General features: G+C 44.4%; 1 protein-coding gene across 10 annotated transcripts in view; it reads left to right on the forward strand.

The window, feature by feature from the left end:
- SIPA1L2 (signal induced proliferation associated 1 like 2) overlaps positions 1-22,527 on the forward strand; it is a 231,930-nt gene that overhangs the window by 106,812 nt on the left and 102,591 nt on the right. For all 10 annotated transcript variants that reach the window (XM_043925427.1, XM_043925426.1, XM_043925431.1 and 7 more), the window contains one exon: positions 14,996-16,710. In XM_043925427.1, coding sequence (XP_043781362.1) covers positions 15,234-16,710 — 1,477 coding nt within the window. In that variant the 5' untranslated portion in view covers positions 14,996-15,233. The remainder of the gene's footprint in view (positions 1-14,995; positions 16,711-22,527) is intronic.

Genomic DNA, 22,527 nt, shown 5'->3' on the forward strand with positions numbered 1-22,527 from the left:
GGGACAGGGAAGCCTGGTGTGCTGCAGTCCATGGAGGTGCAAGTGATCGGACACGACTGAGAGACTGAACGACGAAGGAACCAACGAGGACCACAAGCTTACGAGCTGGGCCCTTGCACAGGTACCCTCAGTACAGCTGGGCTCGGGGCACGGCCGCCTTCCTCGAGGCCCATCACCCGTGCCCCCTCTCCCTCAACCACACCTTCCCTTAGGCCGCAGAGCAGGGGAGATAGGTACTTTTATCGTGCTTGAAGTTAGCAAATTTGCCTAGGTTGACTTCTTTTGTATGAAGCCAGTGATTTTTTTTTTTATTGCTTTTTATTAAGACCATATGTAACTTTGAGAAGCTAGCAGCAATGGTGGAAAGAATGAAGACACCTGAATTCTAGTTCTGATCTCCCTGACAGTCTTTTGATTATACTAAGTTAGCTGACCTAAGACTTTCTTCCTTATCTGTGAAATGGGAGGGCAGTCTCTCTCTTTTGTCTTTTCACAGGTCTTCCTAGGATCAAATGAACAGAAAAGGATTTTGGAAATGGTAAATCCTTAAATAAATGTAATGCATTCATCTTGACATTTTATGATAAAGGATATTGGTTAGTCAAACAAGTTCTCTGGGCCCACCCAGGATTTCTAGGGCGCCTCTGGTGATGTGAGGTCAGTTTTCCACGGCTGTCGCTCTGGATAGGTCTCAGAACAGGTAGTCATCAGACCTGCATGTCTTCATCTCTCTCTTACTCATTAACCTAGAGATTCAAAGAAAGTAATGATTTCTGTGACCATCATTTTTATAAGGAAATAGGGTTCCTAGTATTCTTTCTGTTGTTTTAATAAACTGTTCTATATTGTATTAGGTGGTCGTTCTCTTTTTAAGAAGATACTTTATTTACTAATTTTAAATTAATTTGTATTGGTGTACAGTTGCTTTACCATGCTGTGTTAATTTCAGCTGTACAGTGAAGTGAACCTGTTATGTCTATACTTATACTCCTTCTGTTTTAGGTTCTTTTCCCACACAGGTCACTATAGAGTATTGAGTAGAGTTCCCTGTGCTATACAGTAGGGCCTTATTCATTGTTTGTTGTTTTTGTTCAGCCGCTCAGTCCGGTTCAACTCAATGGACCCCATGGACTGCAGCACGCACGCCAGGCTTCCGTGTCTTTCACTATCTCCTGGAGTTTGCTCAGATTCGTGTCTGTTGAGTCAGTGATGCCTTCTAACCATCTCATCCCCTACTTCCCCCTTCTCCTCCTGCCTTCAGTCTTTCCCAGCATCAGGGTCTTTGGTAGTGAGTCGGCTCTTCCCATCAGGTGACAAAGTATTGGAGCTTTAGCTTCAGCATCAATCCTTCCAGTGAATATTCAGGTTGATTTCCTTTAGGATTGACTGATTTTGTCTCCTTACAGCCCAAGGAACTCTCAAGAGTGTTCTCCAGCACCACAGTTTGAAAGCATCAATTCTTCGGTGCTCAGGTTTCTTTATGGTCCAACTCACATCCCTACATGACTACTGGAAAAACAATAGCTTTGACTATACAGACCTTTGTTGACCAAGTCCTTATTACTTATCTATTTTATATGTAGTAGTGTGTATATGTTAGGTGGTCATTCTTTTACTTTTTTCTTCAGATAAAGATCTTGGGTCTTAGGTACTTTATTAAATAAATAATCAGCCCAAAGTTAATTATTATGCATCTATAATTGAAAGTGGTTTATAGACTTGGCATTCACTTCATACTTTTAAAATTCCAAATGAAGTATGTTGAGGGAGTGTTTCCTCTTCAGTGCACTGGAATCCATTCTCTGGGACTAGTGATGAAAATGTGTCACCCTGGAAGCAAGTGCCTTATTAACGAAGTATATGATGGGGAACAACTTCCTGAAGGAGTCATTGTCCCATCACCCCTGACTTTGAGTTTGCAGGGATCTTTGTTTCTTAGAGTATTTTTCTTTACATTTTATTTATTTTTTGCTCTGCTGGGTCTTTGTGGCCTGTGGGCTTTTTTCTCTAGTTGGGGAGAGTTGGGGCTACTCTCTAGGTGTAGGGTGCAGGCTTCTTATTGTGGTCGCTTCCTTTGTTTTGAAACACAGGCTCTAGGGCATGCCGGCTTCAGTAGTTGCGGCTGCTGGGCTCCACTGCACAGGTTAAATAATTGTGGTGCATGGACTTACTTGCTCCGTGATGTGTGGGATCTTCCCGGATAAGGGATCGAACCCATGTGTCCTGCATTGGCAGGCAGATTTTTCACTACTGAGGCACCAGGGAAGCCCCAGAGTCTTGAGTGCGCTTCCTGGTTTCGAGCCAATGACATTGGGACACTTCGGGGTGAAATCAGACAGTGTGGGGCGCGAAGGAAGCCTCCTCTGTGGTCATCCCCTTCTCTGTTTCATGATACCAGTGTCTGTGCTGCAGGGTTCCTGTTTTCTCTTAGGATAAACTTCTTGCCACATGTAGATGGAGAATTCGGACTGGACACTGGTATTTGCAGTACTTCTCCTTACCCGCCAGGTCCTGGGTTTATCATGGCCCAGGCTTTTGGAAGCTGAGCTGTTTTCTGCTGGGGACAGTCTCCCCCTCCCTCGGTAGCTTGGCTTCATCCCTCATCCTAATCCTCCATCCCCCAGCCCGCCGCCCTGCAGGAGACTCAAACAAGCAGCATGGGCTTCCTCCCGCCTCCTTCCTGCACAGCCCGGCGGTAATACTCACGTCTTGTCTTTATGTGGTTCAGTGTCTTATGTCGGCCCTCACTTGGTCTCCCGCTGCCTGTCTGAGGTGTGCAGAGCAGACTGGATCCCCGTCATACACATGATGTGAAGTCTCAGTGGATGCCTGGATGGTTGAAGGGCCCACAGTTGATCCTGTCCTCAGAAGTGGACACCACTCTCTTAATCCTGAGCCCTTTATGCTGTCTTCCACACTGCTGCCTTGCAGTGTACCCAGGGTCACAGGGGGTTGTAGGGATATGAAAATAGATGCAAATGTAAGCCATTATTTTTCTAACCAGAGTAATTTCCAGTGTGTGAGAATGGAAGGCACCATCTTTGTGAATATTTGCTATAAAAAAGCCATATGCTCTTTAAGTTAAACAACAATAGGCATTGCTCATCTAACATTAATATCTGTTTCCATGTTTAAATATCTTACTGTGAGACTTGAAGGAAAGGAAGTTGACGGTCACCTCTGCTTATATAATGGAGTAATATGCTCTCTGTAACTTAAACATACATTGGTGTTATGGGGGATTGTTTTTAAAGTATTCTATTTATGGAATTTAGGGCTTCCCAGATGGCCCTAGTGGTAAAGAATCCTCCTGCCAATGCAGGAGACCCAAGAGACTTGGGTTCAATCCCTGGGTTGGGAAGATCCCCTAGAGTAGGAAATGGAAACACACTCCAGTATTCTTGCCTGGAAAAATTCCATGGACAGAAGAGCCTGGCAGGCTACAGTCCATAGAGTCACAAAGAGTCAGACATGACTGAACATACAGTGATGATTTATGGAATTTAAATTATGTATATTTGGATTTACTTATTTATATATAGTTATGTAGTTTGGAACTTTAAGAAAAAATGCAAAGAAGAAAGCAAAACCCAGCTATTAGCCTACCTGTAATAGACGCTCACTGTCATGCTATGGGGACTTCTGTGGTGGCGCTAGTGGTGAACAACCCGCCTGCCAATGCAGGAAACATAAGAGATGCAGTTTCGATCCCTGGGTTGGGAAGATCCCCTGGAGTAGGAAATAGCAACCCGCTCCAGTATTCTTGCCTGGAAAATTACATGGGCAGAGGAGCCTGGTGGGCTGCAGTCCACATGGTCGCGAAGGGTCGGACGCGACTGAAGCGACTTAGCATGCACTGGTGGCTCAGTGGTAAAGAATCTGCCTGCGATGCAGGAGATGAGGGTTCAATCCCTGGGTCGGGAAGATCCCCTGGAGAAGAGAATGGCTACCCACTGCAGTATTCTTGCCTGGGAAATCCCATGGACAGAGGAGCCTGGCAGGCTATAGTCCATGGGGTCACAAAACAGTTGGACATGACTTAGCAACTAAACAACAGAATTTCATTATAATATGGGGGTGTTTCTTTGCAGTATTTCTATGTCTGTAGATTTTTAACACAAAGTTTTGTATTTGACCCCTTTCACATCATATGATATTGTAAATCTCCAATGCCATCCTCGTTTTTCAGAAATCTGGGCATTGTGTAATATTTTGTTGTACCATATTTACTATATTTACCGTGTTTACCCCTGGCCACTGACCGTTAGGCTTCCCAGGGGGCTCAGTGGTAAAGACTCCACCTGCCAGTGCAGGAGACACAGAAGATGTGGGTTCGATCCCTGGGTCAGGAAGATGACATGGAGAAAGAAATGGCACTAACTCCAAAATTCTTGCCTGGCAAATTCCGTGAACAGAGAAGCCTGGAGGGCCACGGTCCATGGGGTCATGAAGAGTAGGACAAAAGTTAGTGATTGAGTGTGCATGCACACACTGGCTGTTACACTTATATCATAATTTTCAGTCTTAAAGTTCTGGAGTGAAAATCTTTCTGTACAAGTCTTCTCCCACATCTCTTATTTCTTAGGGAGGTTTTTCAGGTGATGAGTGTGAGTCACATGTATTGTACAGTTGTCTTTATTGGTGTTCAGAGAGGGTGCCTTCTGCAAATAGTGTCAGAAGTGGGGTCCTGTTTTTTAGCCACATTTCTCCTATTACTTGTTATGCATGTACATTTCTCACCCAGCTAAGAAGCTTCTTGAGGATTAAGAAGCTCTGTCATTCATGTTTAATGCTCCCCCAGGCCCCCAGCATCCAGTCCAGGGCCTAATAAAACTGAATACGTTTATTTACTGGAGTAACAAAAGGGTTTTTGTATCACACAATAAACCTCATAAAGCTGTTCAGCAAAACTCAGTATCCTGTAATTCAAATAAACGAGCACTATGAGAAGATAGCTTGAAGAGTGTGTGATTACTGAATGGAGTTTGTTGTGTATTTGCTGCTAAAATTACTATTTCTAAAAAATCAAATACTAGACTATTGTCTAGGTTGGTGCGGTTTTCTTTTCATGCCCTTTATGTTCAGTTGAAAGGAAGCATCCTCAGATTGAATGGTTTTCTGGTCTACTTGTTGGGTTTTAACAAAGAACGCATTGAAGGTAGCTGCTTTGTACGTTTAGTTCAGTTTTCAATAGTATTGATTGATTTGAGTTTTGTTGGGCGAGGTGAGACAGACCCTTTGCTCTGTAAGAGTTTTCACTGTGGATTCATTAGAAAATACCAGGAGTGAGAAGAAAGTGAGAGGATTACTTCTCTTTCAGGTAAACAATAGGAAAGATCCCTAAATGTAATTTTTAAGGCTCCAGCCTCCCAGGTTTTTATTATAAAATGCTCAAGTCCCTGTCAAGGTCACCTAGTGTCACTAACCCTTTGTTTAAAGAATAGAACAGATTATTTTCTATGATATTTAAATGCAGATAGCAGAGGTACAGTCTAAATCACATGGCACCAAATAGGAATTCTTTTCTTCTTTTACTGTGTTTTCCTAAGACACAAATGCCTCAGCTTAAATTATTAATTGGAATGTCTGATTTCCTACTGTGTCATCTGTAAGTCAGGGGCCACATGACTGAAAAATTGCCATAACTAATAACCTCCTGAGGGAAAGAGGTGCAGAGCCATCTCTTCTTATCTCTTTCTGATTTAAAAGATTTAACAGGAAATAGTCAATACCCACAGCTGTTCATCTGTCTCCTTGGAAAAATTCCATGATCAAGATATTCCATTTCAGAAAATGGTTCTTTGTTTATTCTCTCTTGACCTACACGTACATGGGTGGAGGGATGGCTGAAAGTAGCTTACTATACTAGGAGTGAGTTCCTATTTTTTATTGACAAACTGGAAGTTCCAACTCCAGAACAATCTTGTTATAATATAGCTGTGAATCTTCCCAAATGGTAAAGAGTCTTCCTGCAATCCAGGAGACCTGTGTTCGGTCCCTGGGGCGGATAGATCCCCTGGAGAAGGGAATGGCAACCCGCTCCAGTGCTCTTGCCTGGAGAATTCCATGGACAGAGGAGCCTGGTGGGTTTCAATTTTGTTCCTTAAAATAATTTTTAAAATATTTATTTATTATTTATTTGGCTGGTCCGGTTTTAGTTGAGGCACCCTGGAATCTTTGATCTTTACTGCGGCATGTGGAATCTTTCACTGTGGCATGTGAACCCTTAGTTGTGGCATGTGGAAGCTAGTTCCCTGGCACCCTGCACAGGGACCGTGGAGTCTTAGCTACTGGCCCACCAGGGAAGTCCCCCTAAAATTGTTGTCGTTAGAAGTTGTAGTTGCGAAGCGATTGGCACATGACTGAAGACTGAGCTCATCTTCTGGAAGCTTCTGTTTGCCTCTTGGAGAATCAGCTTAGCTGTTGCAGTTCAGTTTCTGCTTTGTGTTCTGTTAGTCTTTGAACATAAATCTGTTAGCAGTAGCCATGTTAGGTTTATAAACATGACTGTACTCTTTGGGGACAGGGATGTGTTGAACTCGTTTTAGCTGCTTGATTTGAAGTCAGTTAGTTTATCAATAAATATTCATTCATACATAAATCAATTCTTCCAACTAATATTCTTTCAAACTTTGAATTTAGGAAACATAGAGACAAGCACTTGGCATTTGGATCTTATAAAATCTTTAGGCTGATACTTTGACATCAAAGGATTATTCCCATTATACAGATAGGAAACTGAGGGTCACAAAGGATAAGTCACTTTGCTGTGGTCTCAGCTAGCCTGTGGTAGAGCCTGGCTGCTTGCTGACCATCACATGCAAAGCAGTCTCTCTGCCTGCCCAGAACTGAGAGTCTAGAGCGGGTTAGTGACATGTGAGCAGGCTGGTATAAAATAGCGTGTGTGGTGTTAGTATATGGTGAGAAAGGAGGCAGGCTGCTAGGGGAGCCTGCGTTGAGATACTTTAGAACCAGTGGTAAGATTTGAGAAGGCTTCCAGAGAACTAATCTAAGAACTGAGATCTCGCTTCTGACACCTATCAGTAGAGTGGAGGGAAGAAGCCTTGAAGAGCGTTTGGGCAGGGGCACCCTGTGCAGGTCCCCCTGAGTGAAGTTGCATGACGGGCAGCATGCGTGGGCTGGGTGGGTTTCGAGCAGCAGGACGAGGGGCTGCATAGCTACTCGTGAGCCAGACCCTGAGTGACCTGTATTGGGGAATTAGTGGAGCATTTTAGGATAATCTAGAGAAAATAAGAGTGGTGTTGGCAGTTGAGACAGCACGGTCTGCATGGATTTGAGAACAGTCCGAAGGTGAGGTTGACAGGTCGCAGTTTACACGCGGACTGCCAGCGGAGGGCAGGATGAGTCCCGGCTGCTTGGCTTGGGCCCTGGGGGCTGGCGGTGTCATTCCTGAGCTGGGCGTGGGGTGGCGGGGGAGCAGATGGTGAGGGGCGGCTCTGGAGGGTGTGAGCTGTCACAGCTCAGAGTGACCCTATGGTCACGGAGACATCTTCAGGCTGTGGATAGATTTTAGAGTCCTCAGCATAGAAAGTCACATGAAACTGCTAGAATTGCACAAGAAAATGGACAGAATTAAAAGAGAAGGCAGTCTCAAATAGTCCATGAGGAGCATCAACTCTTGAAGAAAATCAGAGGAGGGGCCAGCCACGAAACCAAAAAAAGAGAAGAATCCAGAGTCATTGTGTCCCTATAGGTATGGCATGATAGTATGTTGGGTCAGTACTTTGGGGTAGTTTGATTTGCAGCCATTCCAGTTTAGATGGGTGGATGAAGCTAATCATGAGTGCCAGCCGCATGTCAGGCCCTATTGAGTGGTGAACAGTGTGGGCCAGAACCCTCCTCTGGTGGAGCGTATGACCACTTCACTTAGAAAGTCACATAAGAGCTCCACCTAAGAAACCTTTGGTTTGACCCTTTTATGGAGCACAGATTTTTTTTTTTTAATCATTAAAAGTCATTTTTATTGATTAAAGAATTTGAGGAATTAGAATAATTACAATTGATATAATCTTATTGAAGCATAGTATATTTACAAAATTATGTTAGTTTCACGTATATAACATAGAGATTCAGTGTTTTTACAGATTATAATATATTAAACTTATTATAAAATAATGCTGTGACTCCCTCTGCTATGCAATATAGACTTGTTTCTTAACTAGTACACAGTAGTGTGTATCTCATGCCCCTGATGTGCCCCTCTCCCTTCCTCTTCTCCATTGGTGGCCGCTAGTTTGTTTTCTGTGTCTGTGAGTCTGTTTCTGTTTTGTTACGTACATTCATTTGCATTATTTTTTATTCCATATTATATGTGGAACATGGATTCTGATTCAGCATTAGGTAGACTCACAATACAGGGATCCAGTGGAGACTGAATCCTTCAGACACTTTTTACTTTACCCTGATGAAGAAGTCATTAACTACACCAAGGGCATTGCTTTTCTAGGGCCATCAATTGAGAAATTCTTCCAAATAGCAACATGGAGTGCTCTGAAGAGTCGTTTAACACCAGTGTGAAAAGTCCACCCTCCAAAAGAATTATTCTCCACAAATTGTAGGGTACTCCTATGTTACGAAACCTCAAGGAGATGAATTTTGCTCTTTTTTAATATTCTCAGTTCCCCAAATATTTATCTTTTGTACCATCCCAATGTTTAATTCAGTGGCTGCTGCTGCTGCTAAGTCACGTCAGTCATGTCCAACTCTGTGTGACCCCATAGACAGCAGCCCACCAGGCTCCCGTCCCTGGGATTCTCCAGGCAAGAGTACTAGAGTGGGCTGCCATTTCCTTCTCCAGGGCATGAAATTGAAAAGTGAAAGTGAAGTCGCTCAGTCGTGTCCAACTCTTCGCGACCCCATGGACTGTAGCCTACCAGGCTCCTCCGTCCATGGGATTTTCCAGGCAAGAGTACTGGAGTGGGGTGCCCTTGCCTTCTCCGTTAATTCAGTGGAAAACACTGGAAACAGTGGCAGACTTTATTTTGGGGGGCTCCAATATCACTGCAGATGGTGACTGCAGCCATGAAATTAAAAGATGCTTACTCCTTGGGAGAAAAGTTATGACCAACCTAGACAGCATATTAAAAAGCAGAGACATTACTTTGCCAACAAAGGTCTATCTAGGCAAGGCTGTGGTTTTTCCAGTGGTCATGTATGGATGTGAGAGTTGGACTATAAAGAAAGCTGAGCACCGAAAAATTGATGCTTTTGAACTGTGGTGTTGGAGAAGACTCTTGAGAGTCCCTTGGACTGCAAGGCGATCCAACCAGTCCATCCTAAAGGAAATCAGTCCTGAGTGTTCATTGGAAGGACTGATGCTGAAGCTGAAACTCCGATACTTTGGCCACCTGATGCAAAGAGCTGACTCATTGGAAAAGACCCCGATGCTGGGAAAGATTGAAGGTGGGAGGAGAAGGTTATGACAGAGGATGAGATGGTTGGATGACATCATTGATTCAATGGACATGAGTTTGAGTAGCCTCCAGGAGTTGGTGATGGACAGGGAGGCCTGGAGTTCTGCAGTCCATGGGGTCGCAAAGAGTCAGACTTGACTGAGCGACTGAACTGAACTGAATGTTTAATTCAAGATAAATGGCTAAAAATGAACTTTCATGTCCATGCGTGCTGTGGTTGCTAAGTCACTCAGTCATGTCCAATTCTTTGCGACCCCGTGGACTGCAGCCTGCCAGGCCCTTCTGTCCATAGGATTCTCCAGGCAAGAATACTGGAGTGGGTTGCCATGCCCTTCTCCAGGTCTACCAAAATATGGTTATTATGGACTATCTATATCCATTTATGACCATCATTATGGATAGTAGTCCATTTGTCAAATTTTTTCATATCCTTGGTGTTCATGGTCTACTATGATAAAGATCCAGGTTAATGGATTGTTTTATAGCTCCTTGGTCATAACTTCATTGATACCAGGCTGAATATGCTTGAACATAATGATGTCGTGAGACGTGTGCTTCAGGTGCGCATGAACTCACCTCACCCCTATCGTCTTCCTGGCCACAGACAGGATGAACCTAGGGAATGTTTTTTCCTGTTTTTATTCCCTACTCAGATATACATGTTAGTGTTAGAATCGATAGAATATGAGTATGAAAAATGCATGTTTTTATGGTAGTTATATTTTATCATAACTCTGTGGTATAATTTTAACCATTTTTTCCCCTTGAATGAGGCTCCTAATTTGTGTGTGTTGTGGTCTTCAATCCATTTGCTACAGCTGCAATCCTGGTTAAGTGGCTCAATTGTAACTATAATGTTGCTCTTGAAGACTCACTGATGTCTCATGGAAAACTTGGAAAAACATTCTATTTAAACACAATTATGCTTAAATATCACATTTTCTCCATTTCTGTCCTTGAAAAATTGTTACCAAGACCATTAGAATGAGAACACCTTGGTCCTTCCGGCTCTGAAATTCTTTAGTTTCTCTGAGTGGCCTTTTGTTGGGTCTTCAGCCCTTCCTCTCAAAGCTGCCCCACCACCTGTGAAGTCACACAGGTTCGGGTGTAGATTTTAAAAAGCTCGCAGAGTACTGGTTACACCTTCTTATTTTATTTTTCCCCCTCAAGAGCAAAATCCATAGAATTTAATGTAGTATAAGAATAATTGGAAACTATTAGGGGAGGATGTCCTTGACATTAAAAACGAACTCAAGGAAAGGGAGAGCACTGTCTGGGGAAACAGGGTCAGAAGAGGGTAAGTTCATTAAGTGATGACAGAAGTCGAAAGAAATGGGTTGGCTTCTTTGTCCTCTGAGAAGTAAGAAGCTGCAGTTTTTGCTGAGATGCTGAGGCAAGAAGGTCTTTCGGCGGCTGCTACAGGGAATGGGACGGGATGACAAGGACAGGACCAACCCTGATAGTTGGCTTGTATTTCACACTAGTGTCACAGACTTAACACCCCCCTGCACGACTTTGGGTAAAGAGTTCTGTGCTTTGCCGATTGCATTTTCCCAGTCCTGAAGTGGTGCCCGCCTGTAACTGTGCGCTCTCTGCTTTGTCTGGAGGCCAGTCAGAGCGCCCTCATTTCTGCAGACTACGGTTTCAAGACTCTTCTCAGAAATGTCATCCTCTTCCTATCCCTTCCATCATTTTGGGAATCATGACCAGTCAGCTGCATGGCATGCTGCCCTGCTCTTGACATTCATTGTAGGTTTGAGCACAGAGGATTATAAATATCTGATCAGTACAAAGAACAGAGCTGTGTACAGGTGTTTGCAGGATGCTTCCTGGATTACACCTTCACTGCTTCACTTGCTACCAAGAGTGTGAATCCCTGTCTTTTAGAAACTTCTCAACTGCATGCTGCATGAAAACAAGAAGAAGGTTAGAACTAGGGAGAAAGCTAAAAATAACGAGAAACACAGAGAGGTCTTATGTTTCAGGCTGCTGTAAGCCAGACGCCTTGACCCGGGACCCTTCCCTGTTCGTCCGTGGGGTGCGGGATGCGCAGGGCTGGCTGACTGGTATAGGGTGTCCTGCGTATGTGCACACACTTGTGCCCGGCTCCATCTCCCTCTCACCCAGAGTCTGAAACCCAGATTCTGGATTGTTCCAGCTCATGCTTCAGCTTTTCTTTCTCTCCATTGTTTCTTTCTGCCCTTCGCCCTCTTCAGCGCCTTTGCCATTCCGTCTTGACATCTGCTTTTCAAAGACACTGATTTCAGTTCTTCCCCGTGAACCACAGTACTTTTTAAAATTACATGCTCTAACTATTTCTAACTTACCTTACTGAAAAACAAATGCTGTCATTATTTTGAGGTGTTTTATTTTTATCACAGTGTTAAAATATATGAGTATTTTAGTAATACTTTTAAAAGAAAGGTGCCCTCTATAATTCTGTCATTAGAGATTCATCTGGGGAGCTACGGCAAGCTAGAAAATGTGGGCTGGAGTACGAGGTGGCAGGAAGGGATTTGCAGGAGTTCTGCTGCAGCTTCAGATTGAGTGTGTTATCCAGTTACGCTGTCAAGAATGTTTTGACTTTGAGCACGCTGAGTTGTTAGTGATACACATCAAACGTGTTGTGTGTGTGCACGCTCAGTCGCTCAGTCGTGTCCAGCTCTTTGCCACGCCATGGACTGTAACCCGCCAGGCTCCTCTGTCCATGGAATTCTTCAGGCAAGAATACTGGAGTGGGTTGCCATTTCCTTCTGCAGGGGATCTTCCCGATCCAGGGATTGAACCCGTGTTTCCTGCATTGCAGGCAGGTTCTTTACCACCAAGCCACCAGGGAAGCCCCAGTGGGAGAATAAAGGGGTTGTTATATTTCTGTCCTCTTCAGTGGTAATCACATTGTTTAAATTTTCCGTGATTTGATCAGTTTGGGGAGTTTCTATTTTGCCAGGGAATCTTAGTTTCTTCTATGTTTCTAAATTTGTTACTGTAGAGTTGTTTGTGGTATATTTCTTTTTCATTTAGTTTTATTTCACTTAGACATGTCTGTGTGGTCATGTCTCCTCTCTCATTTCCAAACTTGTGTAAGATTTTTCTTTCTCTCTTTCCTTTATTTCAGATTTGGGAAGGAGTGTATCCATTTTCTTACTCTTCAAAAAAAGCTTGGGGGAGAATGGATACGTGTATAGGTATGGCCGAGTCCCTTGGATGTTTACCTGAAACTACCACAAAATTGTTAATTGGCTGTGCCCCAATACAAAATGTTTTTGGTGTTAAAAAAATTAAAATTAAAAAGAAAATAAAAATTTAAAAAAATCCCTTGTTTGGATGTGTCTGTTTTTTCTATCCCCATTCCATTAATTTCAACTTTTATCTTTTTCTGTTCCTTCTCTCCTGATTTCTTTTGGTACATTTTGTTATTGTTGAGGTGATGAGCACTTAGTTCCTGATTATATTTCTAGAAACGTCACAGTTCGGTGCTTGGAACTAGATCCTTAGTAAGGCATGGTTCTTTCTTCTGTAACAGGGATACAGACTAGTGATAGATAATAAAAAGGAGTGTCACATTAATGCCTCGAGAATTCACATAGCTCTGTGCCAACCATTAGACGTCATTCTTACCCTTTGAGATTGTGTTGAGCGTTCTGTAAGCAGCGGACTTCTCAGTAGAATGTATACATCATGTAGACGCCTACTACAGTGAATCAAATACCATTTCAGCAGAGAGCTAACAGGCCAGAAGTTGTTTTCTTTCATTTCTCAGTTGTCATTTTTCCAGTTTCCAGGAAAGGATGTGGTGATAATCTAAATTATAGAGGGCATAACTATAATTCTGAATCATCTGTGGTTCTTTGAAATATAATACTTGTATGTGAAATAGATAAGATGCTTTCAGCTCTGGTCCCTCTCTGAGCACCCTGGGCAGATCCTGGTCTGTTGAATCCACGGAAGCATCTGTCTGCTCGCTCCCTATTGGTTTCCCCATCCTAAAATATCATTATTCCCTCAGTTATGAAGCTGCCCTGGGTGCAGACAGCATGTTGTCATGCCCATTCTAACTTCTTATTATTTTTCTCCAATGGAGAAGAAAGCAGACTGCCGTCATAATATCTGCTATTTCTGGAGATTACCACATGGTCATCAGAAAGTCATTAAGAACCCATTGGAATGAGTCCTTACACTGTTCAGCTATTTGGAATTTTAACATTACTCCTGACTGAACTACAGTTGTTTTTTATGCTTTGGTGAAGGCTGAGGGAAAGCAGCTAGCTATATTATACCTTTATTCTCATCATTGTTTTCAGAAGAAGTAAAATCATTCTTTTTTTTTATTCCTTATGCAGCAGCAAGATTCCTCGACAGCCACGAGCTCAGGAAATATGTAGTACCTGGAAAATATTTTTGTTTAATTGAAAACAGAATAAATTGAAAAATTATTTATAATTAAAGAGGAGAGTTAATGAGGTCAGGTTTTCTACCAGCCACAAAGATGAATCGTATTTTAAATCGCTAAGCTTCTGTTTTCCCCACACATTTGTCAAGTTGCTATTGGCATAATGAACTAGAAAGTTGTACTTGTTTAGGCACCAGATTCTTTTTTTTCCCTTAACATTTTATTTTATATTGCAGTATAGTCGATTAACAATGTTGTGATAGTTTCAGATGGGCAGCAAATATCATTTTCACAGAGAACTATCAGCCAGAAGTTGTTCTCTTTCATTTCTCGGTTGTCATTTTTTTCAGTTTCTAGGAACAGCTTTGGTGATAATCTATAGAGGAAATAATATATGTATTACATTATATATATATGGCATATATGCCATATATATACATGTATCCATTCTCCCCTAAACTCCCCGCCCATCCACGCTGCCACTTGACATTGAGCAGAGTCCTCTGTGCCATACAGTAGATTAAGAATCTGACACCAGATTCTTAGAAACTCCTTCTCACAGTCAGGAGGATCTCTGTGAGTTCCTATCTGCTTGCAAGAAAACATTCTGAAAACTCATTGTTAATGCCTGATACTGACCTTTTTGCTGTTGGACATTTTGAGTTTACCTGTTTCAGTTTAAGAATACTCAAACGATTGCATTACCATTGTGTTACTCTTGTAACTAGTTGAAATGTTGCTTGGTTAACTGAGTTAAGCCCAGCTACATCCTTAGGTAATGTTGATATGGAGTTGAAGGGCATGGCTCCTGGCTTAGGGGAGCTTCCAGTTCACTAGTGGAGGAGAGTGTTCAGTAAACCAGAAGAGTATAAGAGAAACTGCTATGGCAGTGTGGATGCGGGCGCTATGGAAACACAGAGGAGGCACTCTTTGCTCAGATGTGGGCCCACGGTGGGAGGGTGCTGCTCGATTGTGTGGTGTAAACTCTAGGCTGCCAAGTAGAGTGAGAGGGCAGAGTGTTTGGGGAGAAGAGGAGCATGATGTGGAACCATGAAACTTCCTGACAGTTTGGGGGGAACTGGAGAGAACGGCAGATAAGAAGCTGTGTGGGCAGTGTGTTGAACTTGAGCTGCAGTGATTGTTAATGGCTATTTTCTGTTTTTTAATTCAGGTGAAGGAAACACTCCTGGCCAGATGTCTTAAGGGATGCTGCTGGAAAGGACGGAGGTGGACAAAATTATTACAGACTGAGAAGCAAGTTGGTTTTGGGGGAACCATACTCTGAGGATGTTGTTTGCGTTTGGTTAACAAGAGGAAATACAGCTCTAGAAGAAGCCTTTGTAAATAACAATGTAATTAGGTTTACAGCAGTCTTCTGGTGAGACTGGGAGCTCCTTGCCTTGGCAGACATGAGTGACCCCAGGCAGTCACAAGAAGAAAAGCACAAACTCGGCAGAGCCTCTTCAAAGTTCAAGGATCCTCCCCGAATCATGCAGTCAGATGATTATTTTGCTCGAAAATTTAAAGCCATCAACGGCAACATGGGACCCACCACTTCTCTAACTGCCTCCAGTTCCAATGAGAGTGGTGGTCCAGCTAATGGTACCCCGGCCGTGCCCAAGATGGGTGTGAGAGCAAGGGTGTCTGAGTGGCCTCCTAAAAAGGACTGCTCCAAGGAACTGACCTGCAAGACCCTATGGGAAAGCCGATCCCAGACCAGCTATGAAAGCGTCACATCCATTATACACAATGGGCAAAATGATGGGAGCGATGGCCAACAGGAGGAGCCGCTCGATCTGGACTTTGTGGAGGCAAAGTATACCTTCGGAGACATCTTTGTGCACTCCCCACAAAGAGGACTGCACCCCATAAGACAGAGAAGCAATAGTGATGTCACCATCAGTGACATTGACGCAGAAGACGTCTTAGACCAAAATGCAGTGAACCCCAACACAGGGGCTGCCCTTCACAGAGAGTACGGAAGCACATCGTCCATCGACCGGCAGGGCTTGTCGGGGGAGAACTTTTTTGCTATGCTTCGAGGGTATCGGCTGGAGAACTATGACCACAAGGCCATGGCCCCTTTTGGGTTCCCCGAGTTCTTCCCCTGCGACCCAGCGATCTCCCCCAGCCTTCACGCTGCAGCACAGATTTCTAGAGGCGAGTTCGTACGCATCTCAGGATTAGACTATATGGACAGCGCCCTCCTCCTGGGGCGAGACAGGGACAAGCCTTTCAAACGGAGGTTGAAGTCAGAGTCAGTGGAAACGTCCCTCTTCCGCAAGCTGCGGGCCGTGAAAAGTGAGCATGAGACGTTCAAGTTCACCTGCGAGCTGGAAGATGGGCGTCTTGAGAGGGGGGTCCGCCCTTGGAACTGCCAGCGCTGTTTTGCACACTATGATGTCCAGAGCATCTTGTTCAATATCAACGAAGCCATGGCCACGCGGGCGAACGTGGGCAGGAGGAAAAACATCACCACCGGGGCCTCGGCGGCATCCCAGACTCAGATGCCAGCCGGCCCGCCGGGCAGCTGTGACTCCCCGCTGGGGAGCAAGGAGGACCTCAACTCCAAAGAGAACCTCGATGCCGATGAGGGTGACGGGAAGAGCAATGACCTGGTCCTCAGCTGCCCTTACTTCCGGAATGAGACAGGCGGGGAAGGCGACCGGAGGATCGCCCTGTCCAGGGCCAACTCGTCGTCCTTCAGTTCTGGGGAGAGCTGCTCCTTCGAGTCTTCGCTCAGCTCTCACTGCACCAACGCGGGCGTCTCGGTCCTGGAGGTGCCCAGGGAGAACCAGCCCATCCACAGGGAGAAGGTGAAGCGTTATGTCATTGAGCACATCGACCTGGGGGCCTACTACTACCGCAAGTTCTTCTACGGCAAAGGTAAGGACACACCTCTGTCCCGGGGTCCCTCCCCGACGCCACTTGTGACATGCGGCTTTGCATCAGATCATCACCGTCAGGGTGTCTGAGGCCGTTGTCCCCCGGGCTTGGGCTTGGTCTATATCATGGAGCCTCCACCATTGTTGGACTGATCCTTCCTTGTTTTTTTTTTTTTTTCATTTATTTTTATTAGTTGGAGGCTAATTACTTTACAATATTGTAGTGGTTTTTGCCATACATTGACATGAATCAGCCATGGATTTACATGTGTTCCCCATCCCGATCTCCCCTCCCACCTCCCTCCATCCCATCCCTCTGGGTCTTCCCAGTGCACCAGCCCTGAGCACTTGTCTCATGCATCCAACCTGGGCTGGTGATCTGTTTCACCCTTGATAGTATACTTGTTTCAATGCTGTTCTCTCAGAACATCCCACCCTCGCCTTCTCCCACAGAGTCCAGAAGTCTGTTCTGTACATTTGTGTCTCTTTTTCTATTTTGCATATTGGGTTATCATTACCATCTTTTTTAAATTCCATATATATGTGTTGTATATACTGTATTGGTCTTTATCTTTCTGGCTTACTTCACTCTATAATGGGCTCCAGTTTCATCCATCTCATTAGAACTGATTCAAATGAATTCTTTTTAATGGCTGAGTAATATTCCATTGTGTATATATGTACCACAGCTTCCTTATCCATTCGTCTGCTGATGGGCATCTAGGTTGCTTCCATGTCCTGGCTATTATAAACAGTGCTGCGATGAATATTGGGGTGCACGTGTCTCTTTCAGATCTGGTTTCCTCAGTGTGTATGCCCAGGAGTGGGATTGCTGGGTCATATGGCAGTTCTATTTCCAGTTTTTTAAGGAATCTCCACACTGTTCTCAATAGTGGCTGTACTAGTTTGCATCCCCACCAACAGTGTAAGAGGGTTCCCTTTTCTCCACACCCTCTCCAGCATTTATTGCTTGTAGACTTTTGGATAGCAGCCATCCTGACTGGCGTGTAATGGTACCTCGTTGTGGTCCTTCCTTATGTTTTAAAAAAATTTAAAACCTTTTGGCCACACTGCGTGGCATGCTGGATCTTAGTTCCCCGACCAGGAATTAAACCAGTGTCCCCTGCAGTGGAAGCTCAGAGTCCTAACCTCTTGTTGTTTGTTGTTTAGTCACTAAGCCATATATCTGTGACTCTTTGTGACCCCATGGACTGTAGCCCTCCAGGCTCCTCTGTCCGTGGGATTTCCCAGGCAAGAATACTAGAGTGGGTTGTCATTTCCTTCTCCAGGGCATCTTCCTGACCCAGGGATCAAACCTGCATCTCCTGCATTGGCAGGTGGGTTCTTTATCAACTGAGCCACCAGGGAAGCCCCCTAGCCACTTGACTGTCGGGGGGTTCCCTTATCTCTTCTTTAGAGATCCCCAATTCCCTTCTGTCATTGATTCCTGGTCCCTGATATGGAAACACCTACTCTTGCCTTCTCTCGGCCAATTTGTGAGCATCACAGACGTCAACCTCCATTTAGGTTACTCCGTTTAGGGTGTCTTCATTGATGAAGTCTATTGCTCTTTCATCCTCTGAATAGTCTTTTATACTGTGAACAATGAATACTTCTCATTCTTTTGCCTCTAGTTTTTCCTATATTTTTCTCTGGGTACCTTGGCTTCATCTTTTAAATTTTATGTCTTCACAGCTCCTACTGCATTGTTGTGCGTATTGGAAGTATTAAGCAAATCTTGTTCAAAGAATGTATGAATGTATAAATTAGTAGGATAGATAGGTTTCTTGTGTTTTTACAAATAGGCTTAAAGGTTAAGATACAAATAGTTCTTTGCTGTTGTTATTTTAGAAGTTCTTTAAGTACATGTAATATATGACAAATGATGTTTGCTTTTGTTTGTGTGTCCTTGAAGGATACACCCCTCGGAGGTCATGTAGTTGAGGACTTCCCTGGTGGGCTAGTGGTTAAGGCTCCATGTTTCCAATGCTGGGGGCGTGGGTTCGATCCCTGGTCAGGGCATTAAAATACCGTGTGATATTTTAGGATGTGTGGCACAGCCAAAAAAAAAAAAAGTACAAGAAATTATGTGATTCAGTCTTCAGCCTTTCAATGTGTCCTCGATTATTCCAGAGACATGAGAATCCACTCTGTGTCAGAGACAGACCTACAGAGAAGCGTGTTTTACACACACACGAGTGAAACACATGAAATGAAACACCCAGGGACCCTCACCCCACCTTCTTAGTGGGTGTGACTGCCTTCCTTTCCCCTTCCTTGGTGACATACTCTTTGGGGCTGCTTTTTCAGTATGCGGTTCCCCGGCCCCCCCCTCCACCCTGACATCCCCCTTAGAGCGCTGAGCTGGGGGAGGTGGCCCAGCCAGCTGGGGGAGGCGCTGCTCCTGTTCCTGCGTGAGGGAGCCATCCTGCCACCGGCGTGGATAAGTTCGAGCTGACTGCACTCTGCGTTTGTTCAGTATTGGTTTCTGTCTTCAGAATGCTTGTCTGCAGTCTGACTCCAGCTGTTTCTCTTTGGGGTTAGGTTTGGGGTTAGGTCAGTAAATACTTACTGCCAGCATCTCATTTGCGTTCCTTTTACATATCTTAGTGCAGTAAGTCTACACAATGTATACATAGTAAAGAGCTGATGTTTTCTGCACCCAGGGTTGCCACCTTCTCATCCATTTAATGTCCTTAGGATCTGTTCCACGAGATAATTTAACTCTGACCTCGGGAGGTCACTCCATCCACATAGTCCCTGGAGCCTTCTTAGGGACTACAAGCTTACATTTATTAAATGAATAAATGAATTATTAAATGAGTAATTATTAAATGAATAAATTTCCCCCACTTTTACATCAATCTAAATTTAACCTATCATCCATAATCATATTATGAAATCATATAAATTAATGAAGTGAATATAATGTTGATAAGCACCCATAGCTAAATAAGCAGACACTGGAATGGTGACTGGTCAAATACTTTGAGTTGATCTTGTACTGACGATGTGATGGGACTGAAATAATTTTGTCAACATCTTGGTTCCCCAGCTGTGTCCCGTGCATTCCCATCTCAGCCCTGGTCCCTCAGTATCACCAATGTGAGCTGTTGCCTTGGAGCCAGTGAACTCACAGAACCCTAGATCTTCTCTTTAGTCTATGCCAGAAATAAATCACGGCCCTCAGGATTGCTCATCCAGGGGCAGTGCATTATAAAACTCTGCTTATGGATGCTCTCGAGGTAGAAGTGTAGTTATTTTTGGAAAGGGATACCATGAAGAAATAGACTTCCTGCTTAAGATTTTTTTTTTTTTTTAATTGATGAAGCTATGGCTGTCGATGCTAGTGATAAAATAGTCTCTTAGAATTATTATGCCCTGAAATCCTTATGCAGCGAGTTGTAGTAAGTAGTTTTTGTGATTCACCCTTTAAAACATCAGGATGTAAAAAAAAGATATATATGTGTTTATGTATAATGCATATTTATACAAATACTTACTGCTAGCATCTCATTTGCATTCCTTTGCATATCTTAGTGTAGTAAGTCTACAGAGTGTATACAGAATAAAAAACCAATGTTTTCTGCACCCAAGGTTGCCACCCTCTGATACATTTAATGTCCTTAGGGTCTATTCCAAGAGATGATTTAAGTTTCCCAGATTCTGTTAATCCTCTTAACTGCTTTTTGTAGTTTTTCTCTTGAAGTCTTACTGTCACTTCCTGATGGTTAGAAAGAGCTGTCTGTGAGTGGCATATTTTTTCCACATTTTCTGATTTGTTCATGAGGATTTTCTTGGACTTTAGAAATTACATCATTAAACTTGGTGGATTTGAGTGTGAAATAAACATAAAAAAGAAAAAAATCTGAGCACAGAGGACCTGTGGGTGAGTTGTAGGTCAGTGTAGACATGTGGTTTGAAAGTGTGGGGTTGCTGGGCTCCCCCTGGGTCTGTGACTGAGCCAGACAGCTGAATCCTAGACTGCTGAGCAAAGCCTGCACAATGCGGGTGCCGGGCAGCCGTCCCCACCGTCCTTTGTCTGCAGTTCTGTACTGGGCACCCTGACTGGGCACAGCTAATGGGACCTGGAGCAGGAGGAGACAGAATCAAAGCCTGCCCAGCCCTGCTGCTCAGCTCGCTCCTGTAGCCATGGATGGTGCCTGCTTCCTCCTATATTTAGCTCTTTCCTGTGGGTCCATGCGACTTCAAAATGCAGTCAGCTACAATAGTAGCTGCTGCCCTGGCTGGTCTCTCTGTCCAGCCATTAAGGACTAAAGGCAGAGGCAGCAGCCTGGGTTTCTGGTGGCCAGGTGGCTTAGGCTTCCTCTATGTGGGAATGGAGCCAGGATTTTTCCAGGGACCACAAGCTTAAAAGCATGTATCTGCCAGATAAAGTGCAATGATTGAATTAATGATTTCCCCTCATTTTTGCATCAAACCAGATTTGTACCAGCTTCAACCACTGGAATAACTCCCTACACGTCACACGTTGGAGGAACAGCATTGTTCAGGAACAGGCCCTGGGCAGACTGGCACAGATGGGGAGGGTGTTTTTGCAGGTAGCTTTTTTCTTTCCCCTTTCTCTTTTCCCTTCGCTCAGTTGTTCCCTTTGGAAGAGGGCTGTCAAGGAATCTTCTGACACTTTCCAGAATGCCTTTTATTTGCCTTCATTATTCTTCATTGTTCTCTGTGCAACTTCATTTTCAAAAGAATGACATGGCTCCCAGTCTCTGGGAAAGGTTTCAAGACCCAAGCTCTAATAGGGCGGTGGACTCTCTACTGGGTAGTTAACATGAAATGGCTGTGTTTTGTGCCGACGTGTATTCCTGGGACACAGAGTCACTGAACGGCTTTGAATAACTTTGTAAAAGGATTTATGGAGGGGAGTGGCCTGCCATGGTGCCCCGTGGGCAGCATTGCTTGTCTGGGCAAATCCGTCTGTAGCCTTCAGTGAAGCAGCTTTTTGAAAGAGCATGGGGATTGTGGCCAGCCTGCTGAGTGCTCCGTAATGGCCCCTCCTTCCACTGGCGATGACCGTGGTGCTCTGTGCTAGGCTGTCTACATCGTGGAACAGTGGTGAACTTGTGGTTTCCTCCTGGGAGCTGAGGCCCCCTGGATGGAGGGAGAGTCCCGCTGTGGACTTGGTGGGAATTCCCCTTAGCTTCCCTGGGGGCGTTGAGCCACGTGGAGCTGCTGGTCGGCGACTGGCTGTCCCCAGGTGGCTGGAGACACAGCCACGCATACAGCCCAGACAGGCTGCGGATTTCTGTGTCCTGTGCTGTTTAGGAAGTTGTGCGCCTCCGAGTTGCTCCTGAGTTCTAAAGCTGTTCAATGCCTTCATTCAGGTCACACACACGAGAATGACTCCAGAAGGTGAAATGAGTCACTTTGGGGTGAACAGAGGTCAAATAGAAGGATAAATCTGTACCTCTTTGATGACTCAGGAGTGAAGAGAAAAATGACAGAATTGTGTCTCAGCCTTTGGGAGCATTGTCTTGGGAGAGCCACTTGTCTGGTTTGGGAACGTGTGTTTCTATGAATGTGGGGGGAAAATACTAAGATTGACAACACTTATTCTTTTTTTGTTTGTTTTGTTGTTGTTGTTCAATCATTAAGTCGTGTCTGACTCTCTGCGACCCCACGGAGTGCAGCACACCAGGCTCCCTGTCCTTCACTATCCCGTAGTTTGCTCAGATTCCTGTCCATTGAGTCGGTGATGCCATCCAGCCGTCTCACCCTCTGCCGCCTCCTCCTCCCTCTGCCTTCAATCTTTCCCAGCATTAGGTGTTTTACAGTGAGTTGTCTCTTCTCATCA

The sequence above is a fragment of the Cervus elaphus genome, chromosome 15, assembly GCF_910594005.1.
Source record: "Cervus elaphus chromosome 15, mCerEla1.1, whole genome shotgun sequence".
Taxonomy (NCBI): Eukaryota; Metazoa; Chordata; class Mammalia; order Artiodactyla; family Cervidae; genus Cervus; species Cervus elaphus.